We start from the raw sequence: 25,187 nt of genomic DNA, 5'->3' as shown, positions 1-25,187 counted from the left end.
TATCACAGCCAGTGCTGAAAGTATGTGGGGAATTTCTGCTTCTCAGTTTGCTCTTGGAGAATTTCAGGCAGTCTCTGGCATTAGCTGATTTTAGAAGATGTTAGTTTCAGACTGTGCAATCAACATCCTCACTGGGAGGGTAAACAGGTCCCTAAAAGGAACATGGAGACGGCAATGGCACCCCACTCCAGTACTCTTGTACTGGAAAATCCCATGGATGGAGGAGCCTGGTAGGCTGCAGTCCATGGGGTCGCTAAGGGTCAGACACGACTAAGTGACTTCACTTTCACTTTTCACTTTCACGCATTGGAGAAGGAAATGGCAACCCACTCCAGCATTCTTGCCTGGAGAATCCCAGGGACGGGAGAGCCTGGTGGGCTGCCGTCTATGGGGTCGCACAGGATCGGACACGACTGAAGTGACTTAGCAGCAGCAGCAAAAGGAACATAACTGGCCCTGGGAGCATGTCTTTACATTCCCAAAAAGAACAGTATCCGACGCCAGTCATCCCAGTTTTGTGCAGATCATGAACCTAACAGCATTATTTTTTTAAGTGGGATTTCACTTCAGAGTCATCTACCCATGACAGAAGCCTTGAAATTCTGCTTTCCCTGACATTTCTCATAGTAAAGTGGAAGAGCAATTTTATGATCCAGCAACTCTGGGGCTTCCCAGGTGGCACAGTGGTAAAGAATCTGCCTGCAATGCAGGAGACACAGGAGACTTGAGTTCAATCCCTGGGTAGGAAGAGCCCCTGGAGGAGGAAATGGCAACCCACTCCAGTATTCTTGCCTGGAAAATCCCATGGACAGAGGCGCCTGGTGGGTTTATAGTCCATGGGGTCTTAAAGAGTCAGTCATGATTGAGCACACACACAGCTAGCAACTCCAGGGGTGGAGAGGTAATTCTCTTCCAGCCACAAGTGTGTGATGGTCTCAGAGAGCCTCACCCTCAGACGCAAACAGGCAGGGAGGTAGTCAGGACCCAGGCCAGAAGATGGCGCGCTCTCCTAAGACATGCAAGACTAAGGCTCACATTCTCACGAAGAAAACCATTTATTTAGGAAATTCATTTGTCTTCCTCTGGGAAATCAGGACATACACATCATCCTTGGTACCTTTCCTTCCGATACAAACTCTACGAAGATTTAGGGCTTCCCTGGTGGCTCAGACAGTGAAGACTCTGCCTGCAATGCAGGCGACCCGGGTTAAGAATTAAGTGTCCTTCAGTGACAGTGACGATCTGTTTAACAGATGCTTCTCAAAGCCCTCTCCCCAGCTCCTCCCCAAGCCTGTGAAGCTGGAGCCATGTTTCTTGTCCCTAAGGCCAGAGCCCACAGGGTACTTGGCACATCGGCTTTTGGAATGCTGAGTGCCCTGATGGGCTGGATTAGAGCAGAAAGCTACTGAGGAAGGAAGGCCATTAGAAAAGATGCCTCAGACGTGGTCCAGATGTGAAATTCTGACCTCGAGGCCAGAGTTCTTTCTCGAGAGGAGGCCAGAGAGAAAGGCCGATGGAAGATGTCCCGATGGAAGGCCCCTGGCCAGTCATCTCTGGTTACATGTGTGTATTTGTTAGTGGTCTGCCTGTCTGACTTTGTTGCAAATCTCCCTGGGAATGACCTGGCTGTCTCATCCCTGTGCCCCAGGAGCGCCTGTTACACCACAAGGCTGTTAGCCCCTGTGGACACCCGTCCTGGGTAGGCCTGTCAGAGGCCACACATAGATGGAATTCCTCAGTGGCAGGATCATTTCTAATCTGGAGTGAGTAACTGGGGGAGGTGGGGTTGGGCTTCTCTCAAGGCCTCACCCCGGGCTTCCTCCAGCTCAGATGACTCTCTAACCCAGTTTCATTCTGAGCCTGGAGGACCCACTCTCCTCGCCACCCTGGGCCTTGGAGCTTTTCTGCCTGGGTCCCCTTCATCTCAGCTTTCAGCAGATGCTGATTCTCCCCTGACAACTGTGGTGAGGGCCTCAGTCCAGGGCACGACCAGGGCCCTCGCTCGTATTCACTTTCCCCTTTCCTGTTGTTTATTCTCTCCCTCCCCCTGGCTGAGGATCACTGTGTTGGGTTTCTTGATCTCCCAGAATCAAAGTCACCTGGCAACTCTGAGCAGGTGGCCACAGGCCTAGAGCTCAATCATAGCCGGAACGTCCCTCCTCGGGAGCCGTGGCTTATAGGGCCTTGTCTTGAGTGGGGCTGAGTCACGTGGGCTCCACTTTCCCTGCCTGCTCCCATCCTCCAGTATTCCAGGTCACTCAGAATATTATCCCTTTGCCCCCTCCAAAGTAATCCTAGACTGGGTGTCCACAGACGTTTTCCGAAAAGGGCCTGAAAGCAAATATTTAGGTTTGGTGGATGTGAAAGTTTTTGTTTTAACCGCTCAAGTCTGCTTTTGCAGCATGGACACAGCCATAGACAATTACTCATAGACAATGACTCAGCTGTATCCCAATAAAATTGTGTAGACACTGAAATTTGAATGTCATGAATTATTGTTATTTTGATTGTTTAAAAAAATGTAAAAATCTCTAGTATTCAGTGCAATGCTGTTGACTACGGTCATTCTGGCCATTTGATCTCTAGACTTGTTCGTCCCACATTAAGAAAAAAAAAAAGAGGAGAAATCATTTTTGTTGTTGTTGGGTTTTTTTTGTTTGTTTGTTTTTTTGCCGCACTGCATGGCTTATGGGATCTTAGTTCCTTGATGAGGGATTAAATCCAGGACCGTAGGAGTGAAAGTGCAGTGTCCTTCCCCTGGACTACTGGAGCACCACCAGGAAAAATCACCCTTGGTTTGAGGGCCACCTGAACAAGAGTGAGGCCATAGTTTGACACCTGTTCTAGAACCCCAGGTTAGATAGGTGAGTTCAAATTCTTTCTTAACTACCTGCTGTGGGACCCCAGGCAAACTCCAGTTCTGATGCCTCTGAAAGTCTCCGTTTCCTCATCTGCATAATGGAGATATTATCTACCTTGATGAGAACTGGAAACAGCACTCAGCAGTGCTGAGTGAAATGCAGGAACTCAATAAACAGGCCTTCCTTTTGTGGTCAAGTTTCAGCCTGAAGTGAGCACTTGATGTGCAAGGACGGAGCAGCTTCCTCTCAGTTCTCAGGGCCTGCCGGTGTCACCAGGGTGACTGTTTCTAGGGCTCAGGATACAGGTGTGTGTAAGATAGTCAGACATCACAAGGCCACATGAGGACATCTTCCCTCGAAGGTTCTGTGGCTTTGGGAACCGCTGGCCCCACAGAGCTCAGCTTAGAGCTTTGAACTTGAATGCAAAGAGATTGCTCCCACCTTCTCAGGATGGGGAGACTGCAGAATCCAAAAGATGGCACCCCCGATCGGCTTAGAGGCAGGGTCTGAGGGCTGGGAATGTGCATGGTGCTGATGCTTTGGCTGTGGTCAGAGTGGGAACAGTACCCTGTGATGTTTTCCATGGGGAGGTGGGCAGGGTGCCCCCCACAAAAAAGGCAAGGGAGATGAATCTCAGGGGAGAGTTGGGGGTCATTTGTACAAACATTCCTTCCTTGGAGACCCTTTCCAGAGAGCTTTTTGGCTGTTTGCACCAAACCTGGAAGGTTGTATGTTTTAAGAGAAACCACCTTTGTATCACTTTACACGGTGGTTCCACCATCTACATCCGGTTGGGTAACCAGACCCCTCCACCCAAACCGGGGAGGCCCTTGGGAAGCTTCCCCCACCCCACCTGGAAGTGACCCAGGTCCACCTGCGTCTGTCCCTCTACAGTGTGACTGTCATCCCTAAGAGCATCTCCGCCATTCGGAGAGCTTGGGACCCTTGGTTGAGGCAGGCAGACCTCTCACTTCTTTGGGGAAGTGTTGGAGATTATTAGAATGAGCTCAGGAGGAGTATTTTACAGCCATAATCCCCTCTACTCAGAAATGAGTGAGCTACATTTGTGGAACCAGAGACCTGGCTCCTAGATCTGGGCAGTCCTGAATGCAGGGTGAATTCAAATGAAGCTCCAAAAGTCAGGCTTTCACTCTCTGGGAAATCAGTGGGGCAGGGGTGAAGAGGTGTGTGTGTGTGGTGGGGCGTGGGGGAGGTGGTGCAGGGTGGAAGCAAATCAAGAAAGTGTCTTGTTCCTCTGCTCAGCTTAAGGAAAAGGTGGCAGCTTGTATCACTAGGGACAGGAAATTCAAACGATGTTCAGCTGATAAACGCCAGAGTCCCTTTTAGCCCAAAATATGGGTTGTGTCATAGGGAGGTCATCAGAGATGTCCCAACCCCCACAGGAGAAAGGGCACTGGGTCCCCTGGGCACCAGATAGAGAGGCAGCAGCAGGAACCCAGGCGAGAGACCCTCATGGGCTGAGAAACACTGGTCACCCCCTAAGAGAGATTCTGCAGGAAGCCAGAAATTCTTATCACACCCATACAAAACCACAGACACAAAACTTTGAAAGGTAGTACCAGTACCATTTTATTTAGTGTTGTAGGAAGTTTTTAGGTTACTTCTCAAAAACAAAAGCAAAGAAATTCAAAATTCCCAAAATAACAAGGCAGGAGATAAGAATTCTATAATCCAGAAATGCTGGGTGAGCTTTCAATCAGAGGGAGGAAGAGGTCACGTCAGTAGCTCACACAATAGATACTGAGAAAACCACAGGGTTGAGATTGGTGTAGAAACTAGAGGGTAAGCTCTCTGCCCGCCCCCCAACGGCAACAGATCCTTCAGCCTTGAGGGACCATTCACCAGTGAATGGGTCTAAAAGAGAAAGGGCATGAGGAGTGAAGATCGCGCCTAATTTTACAAGTTGCCTCTGGCCTTCAGTCTGCCAGGTGGCTAAGGGTCATGGACCCTCCCCACTCCATGCCCTTCTGAGCCCCCACTGTCAGCTGAGCTGGAAACCACACACGTGTGCCAGTCACTGCCCACACACCCTCCACTCTGGGTCAATGGCTGTTAGTGTGGCGAAGGGCAGACTTTCTTGCTCTTCCATCCCACTACCTGGGGAAGCTGACCCACAGGAAATAAAAGGGGTGGGCAGGACATCTGTCAAAGCCCAACGACAGAGATGATATGAAACAACTGGGCAAAGGATTGACTTTTTTTTCCCAGATGCTGACCTCCAGTGGAAGTTCATCACAAGGTGTTTGGTATTTCACTGGATGCTTCCCTGAAGTACTGACTGGTCTTCTGGGGGTAGGGGGTGGGCAGCCAGGCAGGGCCAAGAAAGAGCTGCTCCTGCTTCTGCAGGGCATGGCCTCCTCAAAGGACCCATCAGTTCAATGAGCATTCTCAGCAGCCAGAGGCTAAACCAGACTCTCCTGGTGCAGACAGCTGGGTGTAAGCCCTCAGACCCATACTGGCTGCAGGAGCTCCAGCCCTCCAGTCCACCTGCCCCTGTGAACAGCTCAGAGCTGACTCCAGCTTTCCCAACTGAGTTCTCCCTCACAGTAGAGCCCTCAAGGACAGGTGTTAACCGGCATCCTTGAGAGGCGCAGGAATGCTACCCATGGAATTTTGTTCCAGCAGTTGGTAGAAACCAGACACTCTTGAAGTTGATTGTCCTTCATTCTCCAGAGTTCTTGAGTGGCATCTCAGAGCAGAGGAATTCGCTCTCTTAAACACGGACCGGGACCCATCCCCGAGGTCCTAGCAGCAGATCTCCCACAACGAAAAGCTTTCAGGAAGAACTCGGGTCTCCACGTGAGCTCTTCTCAGGAGAAACCACTCAGTGCCCCTGCCACCCAGTACACGGGGGTAATCACAGTCCAAGTACACTGACATCAAGTACAAAACATTGCATATCAAATATATACACATATATCTCCAGAGTTCAAGCGAACATCCAGTTCTCTTTATAGGGATGTAAATAAATCTCGTAGCGCTACAAAAATACAAGTCGTCTGAGAGGTTTACAGTGGTCCCCAGTATGTAGGAGGATATTAAATAAAACAGCTATCGATAATTAAAAGTGAATTAGTTCAATCAAGTTACAGTATCATCCTTCAGATTAAAGTGCTCTGATATTAACTAATGTGGCAGCAGACGTGATCCTGAGGAGGAATCCCACTGTCAGTCATCTTGCCTCTTAACTTCAACACAACAAGAATGAACACAGAGAGATCTGTGTTTATAACTGCTCTCTCCTCAAGCCCTACCCACACCCTTGGCCTATGACATTCTCTCCCTAGGAGAGATGTCGGGGTTTGATGAGATTCTGTCTCAACTGGAACAACAACAAAAAATGAGTAATATAGAAAACATTCTCATATCGGGTTACTAACAATGAAATTACCTGAAGAGTCTGAGTTGTTTAGTTGCTAAGTCATGTCCGACTCTTTGCGACCCCATGGACTGTAGCTCATCAGGCTCCTCTGTACATGGGATTCTCTAGGCAAGAACACTGGAGTGGGCTGCCATTTCCTTCTCCAGGGGATCTTCCCAACCCAGGGATTGAACCCCCATCTCCTGCATTGGCAGGATTCTTTACTGCTGAACCACCAGGGAAGCCCCAAAGAATCTGAACTGGTGATATTAGTTAAAAAGGGGTCCTAGTTTAAAAAAAAAAAAAAAGTGTGTTAATCTAGTTTTAAAAACACAGCCATCTAAAAATAGATATCATCTTGCTCTTCACAATGTTATACAAGGGGGGGGAAATGCCAGGAAGAGCTGCCAAGGAAACCAGGGAGCCAAGCGAAGGCATGGGAGGAGAGGGCCAAGGGACCCCCTGCCATGGCTCCAAGCCTGGTAGAACCATTTTAGCAAGCGCCTGGGGCACTTGATGCTAATCAAGGCACTGCCTTGGCCACTCCAGTCACAGGGATCCTGCGATCACCAGAGGAAGGGTTTTGACCAATTCCCTTGAGTGCAAAGTGACTCTAAGTCCCCTGGTCTGCTTCCCTCCATAGACAGGCCCTCTCCATTGAGAAAGAGCATCTTTTAAAGGCTACTGCGGTGTAGAGGCCGATGTCTGGAAAAGGCGGCTTGTCATAAATCTCAAAGGCACACTCGACACTCCTCTGCTCCAGTCGAAACAAAAGACCAAGTCCGAGGAGTCAAGTAGGTTTACATGGTATCAAAAATTTAGCATCTGCAGCCAAAATGCCACGCCTGAGCTATTCAAATGCCAAGAAGGTATGTGCAACACAGCCCCGATCGCCTGGTCCTTGTTATCTCACCTGAAGCTTTAAAGACCGGGGGGAAACGTACTTTAAAAATCTCAAATTCAAAGAAAGAAAACCCCAATGTTTAAAATACATTAATTAATACCCCCCAGTGCCATCTGAACCTCCAGGCCAGGATCAGATCTTATGACCATGTCTCCGGTCAGGCCATAAAATATTTACAATGTGGTTAAAGGCACAGTGGCATTTAAAAATAAAACCCTGGGAATGGACAGTGAAAAGATCCGTTGTAGTCATTGACCTGGCTTCCATGGGTGGGAGGGACTCCTGCCAGATAACCTGGAAGGAAGATGGCAAACTGTGCCCGGCTCTTGGGCACAGCGAGTCCTCGGCCTCAGGAGCTGGTGGAGACAGACCCACGGCAGAGTCTCGATGCTGGAGGCCGGCGGATCACATCTTTCCTGCTTTTTTGCCGACCTGGGAGGGAACCCGGAGGATGTTTGGCGTCTCCTCCATGACCCTGACCAGCAGGTTGTCGATGTAGTCTTCCAGTTGGCGCACCTGACATTCCTTCTTGCTGATCGTTTCCTTCTGTTTGAGGACCAGCTGAATGAGCTCATCGTGGGTCAGCTGCGCGTAGGCAAATGCGGGGTCCGAGGGCTTGTATTTCTTTGGTGGGGGGCGGGAAGGGGGGACAACAAGAAAATTGACAAAGTCAGCCAAGAGGTCAAACATCTCAGAGAAATACCGGGACTCCCTTGGTGGTCCAGTAGCTAAGACTCCACATTCCCAATGAAGGGGACCCAGGTTCGGTCCCCAGCCAGGGAACTAGATCCCACATCCTGCAACTAAGAGTTCGCATGCCACAACTAAGATCCTGAGTGGCACAGCTAAAACCTGGCATAGCCCAATAAATAGATATTTATGAACAAATAACTACTTATAAGTAAATAAAAGAAATACAGAAGAGGCAGCTTTTAGTGATTGAGTCTGTGATCTGAGTCTCCTGAGAATTCATTTTCAATTTCTGTGGAAACCCATGACCAATGAAGCTTTCTGTAAAGGGCCAGAGAGTCAGTATCTCAGGCTGCCCAGGCCACAGATGGCCTTTGCTGCACGTTCGTCTTTTGGTTTGGTTTTTTGTTTCATTACTTTTTCTTTCTTTTTTTTCCTTTTGGCCCTACCATGAGGTTGGTATATTTAACTTATATTTCACTTATACGCAAAGTACATCATGAGAAATGCTGGGCTGGATGAAGCACAAGCTGGAATCAAGATTGCCAGGAGAAATATCAATAACCTCAGATATGCAGATGACACCACTCTTATGGCAGAAAGTGAAGAAGAACTAAAGAGCCTCCTGATGAAAGTGAAAGAGGAGAGTGAAAAAGTTGGCTTAAAACTCAACATTCAGAAAACTAAGATCATGGCATCCAGTCCCATCACTTCATGACAAATAGATGAGGAAACAGTGGAAACAGTGACAGACTTTATTTTCTTGGGCTCCAAAATCACTGCAGATGGTGACTGCAACCATGAAATTAAAAGACGCTTGCTCCCTGGAAGAAAAGTTATGACCAACCTAGATAGCATATTAAAAAGCAGAGACATTATTTTGCCAACAAAGTCCGCCTAATCAAAGCTATGGTTTTTCCAGTAGTCATGTATGGATGTGAAAGTTGGACTATAAAGAAAGCTGAGCGCAGAAGAATTGATGCCTTTGAACTGTGGTGTTGGAGAAGACTCTTGAGAGTCCCTTGGACTGCAAGATCCAACCAGTCCATCCTAAAGGAAATCAGTCCTGAAAATTCATTGGAAGGACTGATGCTGAAGCTGAAGCTCCAATACTTTGGCTACCTGATATGAAGAACTGATTCATTGGAAAAGACCCCAATGCTGGGAAAGATTGAAGGCAGAAGGGGATGACAGAGGATGAGATAGTTGGATGGCATCACTGACTCAATGGACATGAGTTTGGGTAAACTCCAGGAGTTGGTGATGGACATGGAGGCCTGGCATGCTGCAGTCCATGGCGTCGCAAAGAGTTGGACACGACGGAGCAACTGAACTGAACTGAACTGGGGTTGGTGGGATCTTATTTCCCCACCCAGGGATTGAACCCAGGCCCTCAGCAGTGAAAGTGCAGAGTCCTAACCACTGGACCGCTGGGGAACGACCGATTCAAAGTGTGAAAATCATATTTGAGTCACAGGCTGCAGACCCCTGGACTAGCCTCTAGGCCTGGTGTTTAGAGATGTCACGACTGGAGGTCTGTGACCACCAGAACTGGCACAACCAGGTATCCAAGCGGACCTGAGCCCCAGGCTGAGGGGACCCGTGAAGAAACGCTAGCGGCAGACGACGCAGTAGGAAACACTCTCCTCCCAGTACAATACGTGAATGTTTATCCCAGACAGTCTGCTACTGCCTCCACTACGCTCAGGAGACCTGGCAATTAGGAGGATGGCCTGGGAGACCCCAGTCTAAGTCATCTCACTCTCAAAACCTATGCAGAGTCAAAGCCAAGGCGCACCACACAGCCCTTGGTGGTGCCCCCTCAGGGTCCAGTGGCCGTGGCTGGGGCTGAACAACCGCCCCCATTCTGACCAGGGTAGGAGCCCCAGGTATTGTGATCATCACCTGGGAGGCCTGGAGTCTGACTGCAAACTGCTCAGGCCCCAACCACGAGGAGACACAAGATGAGCGTTATGTAAACTAACATGTTGTACCAAGTCTCCAGAGAGCTGGGGGAAATTAAAAAAAAGACTAACTTTTCCTGAAGTCTGTGACTCTGGTTCGAAAGTTGAAAGAGACGAGGTCGTGGGGCAACCTCAAGACAGTTTTGCCTGCGGAGCTCTGAGGTAATCACAGTTTCACCACGATGCGGGTCGAACAGTTTCACTGAGAAAGGCCTAGAACTACCTGCTCCAAGAAGGAGTCCCGGCAGGAGCAGGCGAACCTTGACACAGCATGAGAGAAGCCCCTGTTCTGTCCAGTGATGCAAACTGCCTGCACGCCAGCCAGAGTCCCAGAGAAATTCTGTCCCTCTTGTCCTGGCGACAAGGAACAGCACAATGATGGCTACTAACTTAGAAACTCCTAACGCTTCCACACACGCAGCAGGAGGCCTAGAAATAGGTGAGACGGTGGTTATGGTTTAGTTGCTAAGTCGCGTCCTACTCTTTTGCGACCCCATGGATTATAGCCCGTCAAGCTCTTCTGTCCATGGAATTTCCCAGGCAAGAATACTGGAGTGGGTTGCCATTTCTTCCTCCAGGGGATCTTTCTGACCCAGGGATCGAACCCATGTCTTCTGCATTGCAGGTGGGTTCTCCACCACTGAGCCACTAGGGAAGCCCCTGAGATACTTGTCAAAAACTGTGTCTCACTTTTAATCTTTTTTTTTTTTTTTTAGCTTGTTGAAGGCAGACACTCACAGGGTCCCCCTCTCTGGACCTCCATCATCCTATTTGTGACTTTCAAAACAACCCTTTCAAAAAAGTTGCATTTCTGGGAAAGAACTCTGGAGATTGGTTGTGCAACAATAGGAATGTCCTTAACACTGCTGAAAATGGACACTTTAAAAACAGTTGAGGGGGTAAATTTTATGTTTATCACAATTTTTTTTTCAAAGTGGCATGTCTGTTTACATATCCTACCAAGAAAACAAGTAGTCTTTGTAAAAACAATAGCCAAGAATATATCCTCAAGGAGTTTTAGATTATACCTCTGTCACAGAAGGATTTTATCTGTTCAACAATATTTTACAGGACTTCCTGGGTGGCGTGGTGGATAGGAAGGCAATGCAGAGACACGGGTCCCACCCCTGGTTGGGGAAGATCCCACGTGCCGTGGAGCGACTGAACCTGCACACCACAACTGCTGAGCCCGTGGCCTAGACCCCTCCAGGCACGACCACTGGAGCCCACACGCCCCAGAGCCTGTGCTCCCACTAGAGAAGCCGCCGCAGTGAGAAGCCACGAGGAAGAGCAGCCCCTGCTCGCTGCAACTAGAGAGAGCCCTCGGGCAGCAACGAAAAGCCAGGGCAGCCGAAAATAAATAAGTAACCTCCTCTGACCCAGACTCTGAAGATGAATTAACATTAGTTTTCTGTTCATGTTTGACAGAAAACAACAAAGTTCTGTGAGGCAATTATCCTTCAATTAAAAATTAATTTCTTAAAAAATTAATTTTGCCCGCAATAACATAATCGTGTTTTTAACTGTGAAAAAATATATATTTATTTATTATAGAAAATCTCAAATCCAGAAGAAGGGAAAAAATTACTACCCATAACTCCAACACTTAACACTTGGGTCTCTTATTGGTAATGGGTGTTCTTTGTAATAACTTTAGCCTCATACAGAATCAAGTTCTATGGCTTTTGAAAATTGGGTATTTTGTGAGCATTTTCCCATCATTAAATTTTAGAAAAATTGCTTTTTAAATGGATGTTTTAAACTTAATTGTATTTTAACCATCTCTCTGTTGCTGGTCATTTAAGTTGGTTTCAGTTTTCACAATTATATAAGAACACATTTAAAGGCGTGAACATAAATCTTTGGTCATATCCCTACACATTTCCCTAAGACCAAAGCACAGAACTGAAATGGCATGCACACTTAAGGTACCTCCTGAGTGTTAGTCGCTTAGTTGTGTCCGACTCTTTGTGACCCCATGGACTATAGCCCACCAGGCTCTTCTGTCCATGGGATTTTCGAGGCAAGAATATTGGAGTGGGTTGCCATTCCCTTCTCCAAGGGATCTTCCTGACCCAAGGATCAAACCCAGGTCTCCTCCACTGCATGCAGACTCTTTTCCATCTAAGCCGCCAGGGAAGACTAGCGGGACCTCCTACAAAATGTCAAACAGCTCTTCCATTTGGATTCTGTAATCTGAAGAAGAAATGATGCAGGACTTTGAAATCATCAGAAATTCCTATTTATGTGACGGCTAAAAAAATTAAAAAGCAATCCAGCAGTCACAGAAAGTGAGCAAGGGCCATGGAGAGGAAGAGGTGCAAAGAAAACACCCATTAACTCAGGAAACAATAGTGCCCATCGTCACATGTTTCCTTCCAGGACTTTCACATTGGACTTTTCCCCCATTGTTTTACCAATAATGACGTATATTCACGCTGGTCTCCCACTCTCCCCATATAATTTGACAGAAGACTTTTTGGCTCTAGTTGGCTGTGTTATTTTTAAATGGAAGTGTGGAAGCCACCTGAATAAATAATACATTCCTAGTTATTAATCATCTATAAAAGATGGTGGCCCTAACACAATAACCAAAAAAGAAAAGAAAAAAGCCATTATAGTAACGATTCAGCTAGGTTTTCATAACTTTAGCCAGGCAGTTTCTTTCCCTAACCTCTCTCTCACTTTGCAACATTCCAAAGAGTAGTTATTTTCATAAGTACTGTTTATGCCTTAGTACAAAGCGCCTATTCTATGGCCGGCCAATGGCAGTCCCCAGGAACCTTTCCATATGTACTCAAAAGAGTTACTAGGTCTGGTCCGGGACCAACAGCTCTGTTACAGCCAGGCAGAGGGGCAGCAGTGGGGCTTACAGATCATGAGCAACATAAGTAACGGTTGCCTTGGTTTTAAGGCAAGTTACTGTCAGTCGGGGCCTGGAGATAAGCCCCTGATTAAGTGAGCTTGGACGAGTAAACAGAGCAGGGGACCAAGGGTCTTGCTGACTTCCCGAAAGCTAGGTGTTTGTTTCTCTTTGGAGCCAAGCTGCATTCCACTGTTAAAGGAAGAGGGGTGGGGAGCTGCGAAATGACCCTGGTTTTCGTTATCATCCCTTTCGTGCTGTTCTTTTGCCCAATTTCCTGGTAAATATTATGCATGCCAGGAAGACAAGTGCTGCTTCTCCTAACACAACCAAAGCCAGCCACGCTGGGCTGGTGAAGTTACAGCCAGTCCATCTTTCGGCTCAGGCTAAAAGACCATAGGTACACAATTCTGAATACAGCTGATCATTTTCAGGCTGACGCCCTGTTAGCACAGACTACAGGGAGGAGACGGCAAGACGGCTGGAAAATGCTAAGTGGTTTTCAGCAACAGTTCCTTATCACCACTCTGCCTCTTGACCCGGAACTCGGATCTCTGGATTTCAGTGGACGACTTTCAGCCCAGTTCCTAGAGGCAAAGGTGCAACAAAGCCAGAGGCATCAGCCATCACCCCGCACTTAAAAATACCTGCAGGAGTGAAGGAGATGTGAGCAAAAGTTTTGTTTTTAAAAAACACAAAAACTGGGACTTCCCTGGTGGTCCAGTGGTTTAGAGTCCGCGCTTCCACTGCAAGGGGCACAGGTTCGATCTCTGTTCAGGGAACTTAGATCCTGTATGCTAAGTGGTGTGCCCCCGAATTGCCCCCAAAAACAGAAAAAAAAAACCCACAAAAACTATTTGACATCCTGGAGTCCGTGGGACTGTACAATCTATGATTGAGTGAAACTTCTAGACACCTGCAGTAAAACAGAAATGAAGTTTATGTCTCCCAACTGTAGTCTGCAGGGTCGGTTAGGAAACACAACATGTTTCCATGTGCCTGAAATACAACACATCTCCTCTCATTAACAGTCCCCTGTCACTCGGTAGATCATTCTCCTCTGTCCCTGTGACAATGAGCCAAAGACAAAGAGGTTGGTAGCAAGGCAGGACTCAATCCCTCTGGTTCTAGAACCGGAAAGGGCAGAATGGAGACACTCTCCCCAGCAGAACTCATGGGGGTGGGAGGTGGGGGGTGGTTTTGGTTTTGGGGGGAGGAGCTGCTTTTTTCAGTGGTAGCCACTCAAGCTTTTTACAGAGCAGAGATCCTCTCATCAAGCAATAGTCTTCCTGGAAATTCAGCTTAAGGAAGTCAACTACAAGAAGGGGAAAGTCCTATGCAAGAAACTACGGACTACAGTGTTATTCATATCGAAAACAGAGAACAAGCTAAATAGCCAATTACCCAACTGGGGAGTGGATAAGTACAGACTAGCATAACCATTTCAAAGAATAATTAAGTAGCAACGTGCAGAAGTGTGTATGATAAAAACTAAGCGAACAAGACGATTTCAGAGGGTTTCCACGCAGGCGATGGGGCTGGAGACCCATCCTTCTGCTACTATCTTACATTCATCAGTGGACATTGAGGCCTATGAACCAGAGGTTGATAAAGAGCAGGAGGTTGCATGGCCTGAAATGAATTCCTCACATATTTCCTACTAACTGTGAAGGGGAAAAAATAGCTACTCTGCACTGAAGAACCCAGTGGACACCACCTAACCTAAGTCACCAAGTTAACACCCCACTAAGAGGACAGGGTGCCGTGGGCCCTTTACACGATGCACTGGGAAGGGCGTGTTTTTCCTATAGTTAATACCTGCCGAGAAGACCCAGCCTCCACCTAACCACGAGTAGACGTCAGGCAAAGCCAAATGGGAAAATTCTACCAAACAACTATTCTAAACTCTTGAAAAAGGTCAACGTCTCCAAAGACAAAAAAAGCCGAGGAGCCGTTCCAGAGTAAAGGAGATCCTCAAGACAAGATATCAGGGTCTCTTGGTGACCCTGGACTGGGAAACAAAGAAGAAAGGCCACCGCTGGGACAAACTGGTGACGTTGAAATACGGACGACGGATGAGAAAACAGTGTGATACGCCTGTTAAATTTCTTCATTTTGATAAGTATCCTTATTCTTAGGAATTACACACTTAAGTATTTAGGGGTAAAAGGAGCATGATGTGGGCAAGTTACTCTCCAATAATTCAGGGGGAAAAAATGTATGTACATACAAAGAGAATGGAGAAGGAGAGGGTGAGCGTGATAAAGCAAATCTGGTGAAATGCCAATAAGCTGGTGGATTGGGGTGAAAGGCGTACAGGAGTTCTTTGTGCTACGCTTGCAACTTTTCTCGAGTTTGAAATCACTTCAGAATAAAGTTACAAGAAAAGGCGATCTGTGCCGCAGTTACAGCTACAGGAATTTTACCTTCTTGCCAAAAGATACGCAAGGACGCATGGGGAAAAGGAGAATGTCTGTTGGCATGACCGGGGGTGGGGGGATGGGGGGTGACATTTTCTTCTCATTAAAAAGAAGTACTGGTTGCCAATTGTGTTGCTTGACACACACACACACACACACACAAATCCAACAACAGCCAAATGACTATGAGGGAAAAAGTTGAGTATGCCATGGGAGGTGTAGGGGCTTCCAAAGATCGTCCAAAGACAGAGACGTGTGGTTGAGTCATCCCGGGGTTCCCCACCGCCCCCGGGAGCTGTCTGCCGTGGAGACTCAGACTAACCTGCCTGCTCCCCGAAAAGACATACCTTCATCCCGGCTTCGTTGATCAAGTTCTCACTCACGATCGTGGTAGTTCCCGAGGTGGAGTTAGCAACCTTGGGGGCTGTCGTGTTCATCGGCTTCACGGGATGAAGTCTGAAAGAGAAGGGGGAAAGGACCCTTAGACCTGCGGGAACCGCAACACCGAGGGACCACCCCTCTCGGGGGCGGGGGGGTGAGTGGCAACCAGCGAGGCAGGCAGCAGGGGAGCCTGGAGACACGCGCAGAGCCCTGGAGCCCTGCAGAGCTCCAACAGACAAGCCAGCTTCCCACCGGGCGGGGTTTTTATAGAGTAAGCTGTCCGCCCAGCTGGTTTTTCCCACTCAAGTCTCAGCTGGCCTCTGAGACCAGGAAAGAAAACTCGGCTCCTGATGCTTCTCTGCAAGGAGAGCTCCATATCAGACAGGGCAGGACAATCCCCACTCTGTCTCAGGATGGCCGCTGCTGTGACGTTCTTGTTCCAAGACACAGGGGTGTCGTCTCTGGGGGGCTCCCAGCCCAGGGGACGGCCTTGCCAAAGACGGCCTGCTGTCAACACCAGGGGGGACGCGCACTGCCAGGACAGCTGTGCATGAGCAAGCCCTCACGCCTGGAGACAGAAGCAGGGGTGGGGAGTCGGGGCAGGGGGGCTGGCTTACACTCCCGAGGACAGTCCTCCCCCCGGTCCACACCGGCTCTCACCTGTGCTTGGCCGGCCTGCTTCCAGCGCTCGGCTGTGTCTCTGAGGGGGAGACCCGGGCCTGAAGAAGCGGCTTCCTCTTGCCGGGATTTTCCACGTTACCCGCGGAGCCCTCGGCTGTTACTTTTTTTTGAGATTCTGCTGTATTGGTGTGGGGGGTGTCAGAGTGTGCAGAGGGGGGAAAGGAGCGTGTGGCAGGAAGCGGGGGAGGGGTGGGGGAGCTGGACACAGGGGACCCCAGGGCAGCGGCTAGAGGCCGAGGCGGGCTCCCATCTCCGGCTGGTCCTGCCTTCCCGCCATCGCTGCCAGGTCCTGGGGTGTGTTCTGCAGAAGCCGGGGCGGTTGCTCCGGGCGTGGGGTCATGCAAGCTTCCTGCTGCTGACCCGCCAGCCTCCTCACTGGGCGCCCTCTCCCCCTCAAGCTGGACAGGCCCCGTGCTGGAGGACAGAGCCCCTCCTCCCCAGCCTGCCACCAGGGCCGCCCCTCCGCCACCTTCAGGCTGATCGCCTCTCTCGTCCTCCGACTCGACCTCAGGGATGGAGGGCAGGGTCAGGTCCAGATGGGCCACGCCTGGGGGCTTGGCCTCGCAGGGGGCCTGGAGGCCCCGCAGCGGGTCGGACAGCAGACCTTCATGGTCACTGGCTTTGCTCTGGTTCCATGCCATCCGGGTGTCGTCTCCCTGACTCCTGAAGAGGGGACCAGCCCTCCCTGAGCCGATCGTCGGCTGGGGACCCCCTGAGAAGCTCCCCTTGGAGGAGGGGCAGGGAGTGTGAGTCGCCAGGGCCGCGGGCCGCGGTCTGGTCACGGCTGCCCCCTCCTGGGAGTCTCCCGTGGCCATCGCGTTTCTGGGAGCGGCCCCTGGTGGCGTTGGCTCCTGTGGGACCCCTCTGTCCCCATGAACCAGCCTGGGGGCCACCTCCCCAGCCTCTTCTGTGGAGAGCTTCTTGGAAAACAGCGCCTGCTTCTTGGTATCCTTTCCGCCATCACGGGCATCCGGACCCATCTCTTCATGTCCCTGCGTCGTCACGGAGTCGGGTGTGGGGGCCGACTCCCCCGTGTGGAGGCGGGGCGCCATTTCTTTAACTGCAGGACTCAGCCTGCCACCCCCACCCGCGTCCTTCGCAGAGTCTGGGTCCTCCCTGCTTGGGGGCTTTCCAGCGGGGCTGCCCCTCCTGCCTCTCCCGGGCGCAAGGGCAGATGCTACTTCTCGGGCCTCGTCCTTTGAAGCGATATCACTTTGTTGTTCTTGCCAGGGAGACCCCAGAAGCCCTCCTTCTTGTCCCTCTTCAGGCTGTGTCTGAAGAGACTGTGCCAGGTCGTTAGTACTGGTCTTCTCTGGTGAATAGTCTTCCCTCCCTCCAGTCACCGGAACGGGTGTCTGCTTGGAAAGCAAGCCCACAGCGTGGAGATCAATATTTGGAACTCGGGTCTGAGTCTCCTTTTCCAACTCTAGTTCCAGGAGCGAAGGTGGTTCTTCAGAGCTGGCTTGGCCCGGGTCTGCAGAGGGCCAGTTCTTAATTGGGGTGGATGTGGAGATGGGGGCCGCTATGGGAGAGGAGATAGAGGAGGAGCCTGAAGGGGACTCAGAGGATGGTGTCTCTGAGTCATGCCCCGTTTTAGAAGAGACAGGTATCTGCCCAGAGCTGGAAGCGAGAGTGGAAAGAAAGAGGGGAGAGTTAGTGGAAGGAGGGGGCCTGGGTGCGGGCCGAGCCTCTGGAGACACTTCCGGCCTGCAAAAAGGACAAAATAAAACCTGCAGGTCAGTTGCAGATGCAACATGAGAGGCAAGAGATATGTAAAACTATAGTCTTTCCAAAGACGAGAACTTTTTTTTTTTTTAATATATATTGGGGGCAGTACCTTCAGAAGTTAAAGAAGGAACACCAATATATTTTTTTAAAATATATATTGGGGGCAGTACCTTCAAAAGTTAAAGAAGGAACACCAGTATTTTTTTTTTTTAATATAAATTGGGGGCAGTACCTTCAGAAGTTAAGAAACACCAATATATTTTTTTTAATATATATTGGGGGCCGTACCTTCAGAAGTTAAAGAAGGAACACCAATACTTAACCCATAAAAGGCATGCTTTTATCATCAAGCACATCTGCTACAGAAAGGTCTGTTGCAATAGAAACAGAAAGGTCCCGGGAGAGCAACAGCCTGCAGTCTCTTCTGGTGATAAAAAAACCATCTGAAAAAACTCAAAGCCATTCGAGGCACACCACAGGGCAAGAGGCAGATTTTGAAGGGGAACTCTGTGGGTGTGTGTGTGTCTCTGTCTGTGTGTGTCTGTGTCTGTGAAATCAAAATAGGCAGAATCTCAAAAAAAAGTCTCTCCCACCCCAGCCAGTAGGAATACCATGACGGTGAATATGAGTCATGCTGAAAAGCAGAACCCCCGAGGCTCTTGCAACAAGGTGCAGAGTGAACACACAGAGAACCGCCCAGGCACACTCGACAGGGGACCAAGGGGCTCTTGTGTCAGCAAACCCACACCAAAGTGCAAGGAGGAGAGAATACATCTGCCTCCAATGAAATATGCAGGAAGAATGGACTGATCCCCAGTTCTGCACGCACCATCACCATGCAAACCTGTTGTTTTTCCCAGACCCTGACACTCAGAATCTGCTACAAAACCTGGGCGCTCCACTACGCTCTGCTTATCTCGTTGAGATGAACAGACCAGTCCTGTGTACTTTTGCCAGAAGCAAAAAATATTTGCAGGGGAAACATTTGTGGCTAAGATATCTGGGGCAAAGATACTTACGGGGGATATGCCGGACAAGGGACAGGCCACGCCTGCTGGCAGAGGCCCTGGGCTGGGACACGGAGGGGCTGGCTAAGAGCGACTTAGACTAGTAAACCCCCAGCTGCTACAGGGACCACCACAGACCAACAAGCAAGGCCTGCTCTACAGTAGGCCTGACTGCCAGGGTCCCCGCAGGGAGGGCCGAGACTCACCGGGGTTTCACGGCTCTGGTCTGGGGAGCCCTGGGCGAGAAAACAGGTGGGACAGGCGCAGCCTTGGGCTCTGGGTCAGCTTCTGGTTCTGGGAGCTGCTCATCTTCAAAGGGGTTCAGTGCTCGGCCCAGTCCAGCGACAACAGGCGCAGCCTCTTTGTTCGATTTCTTCACAAGGTCGTCGACAGGCCCCGGCTGGTGCTCCCCGGCCCTGAGGGCAGCAGGCGCTTCCTCCCTCTCCTTCCCCCAGGCGGCAGCAGGAGGGCTTTCGCCCTCGCTGCCCTTGGCCGTGTCCTTCTTTCCCGGCACCAGGAAGGGCAGAGCTGGCTTCTTGTTCTCCTGTTTCTTGCTCTCTTTGGTTTCCTTTGCAGCCTCCAAGGTCGCCGGGGCCGTGTTCTCCCGAAGGTCCCTGCTGACCTGCGGCTGGTAGGACGGCAGGGACATAGACTTGAGGGTGTCCTTTGTGGAAGACTCGGAAGGCACTGCGCCTGCTTCCCCAGGCTCCCTCCAAGGCCGAGAGGCCAGGTTTTCTGTAGATGAGAACCAGCGCTTCTTCCTGAGGTCTTGTGGGGATGGAGAGGGGGACGGGGAGCTGTCCTTGGTCTCGGTCTTGGCCTCGGGTGGCTCCACGTAGACGTGGTTCCCATTGATACAGACGTTCGAGCGGGAGAGGACATCGTTCTTAGACCGGAGGCCGCCCAGGAAGGAGAGGCCTTCCTTCTTGGGGAGACTGAAGTTGACCTGGTTCAGCTGCTTAGGATCTGCGCTTGCTGTCCTCTTGTGAGACAAGACTGCAGGGAGAAGACCCAAGAACCAAGGGGGTTAGAAATTAAGAGAAAGCAGCATCTGAGTCCTTATTTTGGTTGTCACAGCTGAGCGGGGTGTTTACTGGCATCCAGCAGGCGGAGGCCAGGATGCTGCTAGAGATGCCACAGAATATAGGAAGGCTCCCGTAACAAAGAGCTACCCACCCCAAATGTCAATGGTGCAGAGGTCAAGAAACTGCAAGGACCAGGGACAAGGGCAGTGCTCTTGGCTGGGTTGCAGAATCTGGCCAGTAGTAGGGAACTGGTCACTGAATTTCAAAATACCCAGTTAATTCAGAGTTAAGGGAATTGGATTCCTCAGCTTTCATTAGGAACATATTTCATGGGAGCTCAATATAATACCTGATGAATTAATGAACTATCAGAATTATTGTAAGGTTCTATGGTTTTATCCTTAATCTGAAAACAAAAAAGCAAACAAAAACCTTGCATGCTAGCCCCAAAAGCTTGTACGAATGCTCATCAGTTTTAGAGCCAGACATTATGAGAAAGGAATTTACACATTCCTAGAAACTAGAGGGGAGAAGGCAATGGCAACCCACGCCAGTACTCTTGCCTGGAGAATCCCATAGATGAAGGAGCCTGGTAGGCTGCAGTCCATAGGGTCGCTAAGAGTCGGACACGACTGAGTGACTTCACTTTCACTTTTCACTTTCATGCACTGAAGGAAATGGCAACCCACTCCAGTGTTCTTGCCTGGAGAGTCCCAGGGACGGGGGAGCTTGGTGGGCTGCCGTCTATGGGGTCGCACAGAGACGGACACGACTGAAGTGACTTAGCAGCAGCAGCATCAGAAACTAGAGGACTTAGAAATAGAGAAGGCTTCCTAACCTTAGTTAGTACTCTTAGGTACTAGAAGGCTTCCTAACCTTAGTTAGTACTCTTAGGTACCAGAAGGCTTCCTAACCTTAGTTAGTACTCTTAAGTGCCCACCGTCGTCACCACTATGATGACGACTGGCAGCAGCATCTCCAGCACCATCAGTAAAAGCACCACCACCATCTACACCATCCCCACCACCATCACCACTACAGCAACCGCTGCCATCAACACCATCCCCCAACACCATCCCCATCACCATTACTATAACCACTGCCATGTACACCATACCCCACCCCCCACACCAAGATTTGCTCGTTTCTTCTCTCCCAAAGCAAAGGAGGGGGAGAAGCCAAGTGAGAAGGAGGAGGAGGAGACTCACCATCCGAGGCAGAGGAGGACTCATCCTCGTCATCGTCCTCCCACCGGGACTCGAAGTCTCCAGGACGAAGCATCACTTTGTCTGACTTTGAGGTCGGCAGGACGGACATGGACTGGGAAAGAGGCGTTCTCTGCAGGTTGGACTTGGAAAACAAGGTCTTGATCTTTGACTTCTTCTTCTTGTCTTTGGAAGGAGACTCGTCATCGCTGTCAGCCGAGGGCGTCACGTGGGGGACGATGGCTGACACCGTATCGGACGCGCTGTCCTTATTCTTGCCCTTGATCTTGTCCTTCAGTTTCCCAAACGGGTTCCGAGACTTGTCTTTCATGGAAAGGTCAAACATGCTCGCAGTCATGTTGTTTCTCATAAACTGGATGTCAACCTCAATTTCTCCTCGCTCTTTATCCTTCTTCCCCGGTTTGGATTTCAAGGTGTACCACCTAGGAGGAGAAAGGCTGAGAGGTTACCTTTGAATTTAAGAGCCTAAAACAATGCTCACAGTCCTTTATCTGGTGTCTCCTCTGTGCTACTGCCAGCCTCATATAGAAACACATCCTGTGCTCCCTTCTTTGGGGAACGTGGGGAGAGGGGCGGGGAGGGGAGGGGAGGGCAGAACTCGTAGTTTTATTTCTGGGAAGGCATCCACTAGGCAGTACAGGATCTGATTCTGTACTTAGTGTATGAGTGATAGTCACTCAGTCATGTCTGACTCTTTACAACCCCACAGACTGTAGCCCACCAGGCTCCTTTATCCATGGAATTCTCCAGGCAAGAATACTGGAGGGGGCTGCCATTTCCTTTTCCAGTGGTACTTAGGGTATGGTCACCTAAAATCCTGATTCAGTAAAGAGTTATTTTTAAGAATAATATACACATTCCATCAAATCATTTCCTATGACTGGCTCTGACTGGTTTTTTCCTTCAAAGGGGTAAAACAGCTACAAAGATAAAGTGCAAATTTACAAGAGTATCTCAGAGAAAAGCAAGGGTTTGTAGAACAGTCCCTTCCAGGGAGTAATGGAAACTGCAAAACAGAGTAAAAAATATCTATTAAAAAAAAAAAAAAAAAGAGTGAAATAAGCCAGAAACAAAGTGACAAATACTGTATGATTCCAGGGATGTGAGGCCTTCCCTGCGTGAAAGTGTTCCTCGCTCATTTGTGTCTGACTCTTTGCGATCCCGTGGTCTACACCCTGTCAGGCTCCTCTGTCCATGGGATTCTCCAGGCAAGAATACTGGAGTGGGTTGCCATTCCCTTCTCCAGGGGATCTTCCCAACCCAGGGATCAAATCCGGGTCTCCTGCATTACAAGCAGATTCTTTACCGTCTGAGCCACCAGGGTAGCTTAAGGCCCCTAGACAAGTCAAATTCAGAGACAGGAAAGAGAATGGTGGGTGCCAGGCGCTGGGGGTGGGGGTGAATGAGGAGTTAGCGTTTAACGGGTACAGAGCATCAGCTGGGGGATAAAAAGTTTGGGACCTGGGTGGTGGGGACAGTTGCACAACAGTGTAAAAGTAAGTAATGCCACAGAACAAGAAACATGGTTAAAATGGTCACTTCTGTTACATGTATTTTACCACAAGGGGAAAAAACAAGAAACTGAGAGGAGACGCTCATCTCCAGCTTAATGATCAGAAAAAGGAATGTTTCAAGCATGACTCAAGTATTTCACTTGGTCCTTTGCAAACAACCTCATGATACGGCAAATGACATTCTATCAGCCCAGGAAAGACAAACTGCAGAGAAAGGAAACCTCTCCGTGGCATGTTCCATCGGGTGAATAGCAAAAATGTGAGCCCGGTGAGTGGCACGACTTCCACTGAACAAACAACTCCAAATACAGGGCTTCCCCACAGCCACCCCCGGAGTCACGTTCACACACTGAGAACCACACACTGATGTTCTTCTCGGTGACCTATTTAAGAGCTGAGGGCTATGGACTTTAAGGAAATGATGGTTTTGCCCAAATAAACACAATTTCCTCTTTCACCTTCAGCTTGTCTTACTCACCCGGCGTATTGCTGCCCCCACTGTCTTAGCTCATTCTGCACTTAAAGGGGCAGAGGGAAGCAGAAACATACTGAGAAATGTCCTCTAAGTCTCATGAGAATGGCATGAAGTAGACAGTATACCCACTTTACAGATAAGGAAAATTGAGGCTCACAAGTTAGGTAACTTGTACAAGGTCTTGCAATTGTTAAAAGGCACAGCCAGGACTCTGAACCAGCTCTGCAGTTTCCCCAAAGCTCCTTTCTCTACACCAAGATTCCAACTTAGCACTCTCTCTCTGAACTCTCTGAACTGGCTGGGCCATCTCTTATGATATACAGGAATAAAAGGGCTGGAATTAACATTCTTTATGAAGGAGGCTTAAGCTTCCAATTTAAATGTTCTAAGTCAAAAGACGAGAAGGGGGAAAGCCCCTATCGCTGACCTCAGCCCTAAGTCTCAAGGCTGTACGGAAAGTCCAGACTTACACTGGGTTGGCAAAATACAACCAAGACCTGAGAACATGGTGGGAGCTGCAGTTTTGGATCTTTAGAAGAAAGCATTTAGGATTTTCAAAACTATAGTTCACAGCTGGAGGAGAAGGGAGATGCACGGTCTTTACAGACAGCCTTGCCTGCCAGCCTGGTGTCTTTCCATTACACGTCCAGGGCCTCATGGAGAACAGTTTGCATATCTGTCATTTAGATGTTGAGAGGATTATTTGTATCCTTCTCTCCTGACAGTCATGTGCTGACATGGTAGCCTTGGTGATGAGGAGTGGCTAGCCTTAGTAAATACCAAGGGTAGGCACCTGAAAAGGGGAAGTTGCTGAGAGCTGAACTCGGAGGCTCAAATGACAACACAGACCACAAAGGGAGACCTCACCTCTCCACCAGGGCCTCCTCCCAGCTCTTTCACAGCCTCTCTGCTCACCCTCCCAGGGGATGCAAAGACTCCTGACCTTCAAAGAACACCACTTGCCCTTTCCCCCGATGGGGCTGCCTTCCCCAAAGTATCAACATCAAAGCCTGTTTATTCTGAGTAAAGCTGCAGCCAACCCCAGGATCCTCCCCGAGGGCCTATTACCACCTGATGCATGGGTTCAGTCCCTGGGCACAAGAGTGGGATTTGTTTTGCAAATTTCCAACGCCACCAGGAGGTGTGAACATGCACTCCGACTGTTCCTGTCGCTTATTTTCACCAGCAAACCCCAAACCAAAGGCCAGGTAGCCAAGAACAACCACTGGGCTATTTAAGGATGGGAAAGGCAGGCTGAATCCCAGGCAGGGAGGCAGCCCCCTCTCAATCTGTGCTGTATTTATCAAAGCTGGAAGGGAAGACAGGAACTGTTTCAGCAACATTACCCTGATCATTAAATCCACACAGCTGAAGCAAGGGAGCTTTGACACAAGCATAATTTGATAGTTCATGAAAACCATGATCCAGAAATGTCTCACCCTAAAAAATTTCAAACCAGGACATATTTGTGGGTTTCAACATTGAAGCATCGGTTCAGTTTTTCAGTGTTTCTGTGAGTTTGATGTCCAGTGTACTTAATTCCAGCATGTCACAGAAGTAGTTCATAAATAATCAGGTCCCAGCATGGCCACACAGCATGTGATGTCAGCCTGGGTAGGACCCAGCACCGCCCTTCACGTCAGCCCAGAAAGTTTGAGTTATCTCAGAAATTAGGGCTGGGTTTTCCCAGTACAAAGGGCAGAGTACAGACAGAAAGCCATAATTCTAATGCAGAAGGTTTATTTTTAAGCCTTTATTCTTAAAAAAATCCTGCAACCTATCAAAATAGTGAAAAGTAAAAGGATCCCCTCTATAAGCAGTCATCTTTACTTATAATTAAAATTTAGTTCTTCCAAAGTTAAGAGGATCTTTGAATATACAGCAAGAGACAGGACACGTACATAAACTATATTGTAAAGTAATAACAGCAACTGTTATTTTACAATGATGCTTTTACAAAATGAAGATTTTCAAGAAGGCTCATAAAAAGAACTTTTCTTAACAAATGTAAGTTTCTGATAGCCTTTAGATAATACCACTAAACCAAATAACAAATGACAAAAATT

The 25,187-nt window shown here is 49.2% G+C and overlaps 1 protein-coding gene across 2 annotated transcripts in view; it reads right to left on the bottom strand.

The window, feature by feature from the left end:
* Positions 1 to 4,438: 4,438 nt before the first annotated feature.
* The window catches only part of RAB11FIP1 (RAB11 family interacting protein 1), a 36,670-nt gene continuing 15,921 nt past the window's right edge, over positions 4,439 to 25,187 (bottom strand). Inside the window, exons 2-6 of one of the 2 annotated variants that reach the window (XM_055567092.1) lie at positions 21,115 to 21,554; positions 19,088 to 19,877; positions 16,126 to 17,853; positions 15,432 to 15,540; positions 4,439 to 7,771 (exon numbers count right to left, since the gene is read on the bottom strand). In XM_055567092.1, coding sequence (XP_055423067.1) covers positions 7,553 to 7,771; positions 15,432 to 15,540; positions 16,126 to 17,853; positions 19,088 to 19,877; positions 21,115 to 21,554 — 3,286 coding nt within the window. In that variant the 3' untranslated portion in view covers positions 4,439 to 7,552. The remainder of the gene's footprint in view (positions 7,772 to 15,431; positions 15,541 to 16,125; positions 17,854 to 19,087; positions 19,878 to 21,114; positions 21,555 to 25,187) is intronic. The other variant, XM_055567093.1, reaches the window with a different exon arrangement.

This window comes from Bubalus kerabau, chromosome 2 (assembly GCF_029407905.1).
Source record: "Bubalus kerabau isolate K-KA32 ecotype Philippines breed swamp buffalo chromosome 2, PCC_UOA_SB_1v2, whole genome shotgun sequence".
NCBI lineage: Eukaryota > Metazoa > Chordata > Mammalia > Artiodactyla > Bovidae > Bubalus > Bubalus kerabau.
The sequence above is the reverse complement of the archived record's forward strand: the minus strand, read 5'-3'. Positions and strand labels throughout refer to the sequence as shown.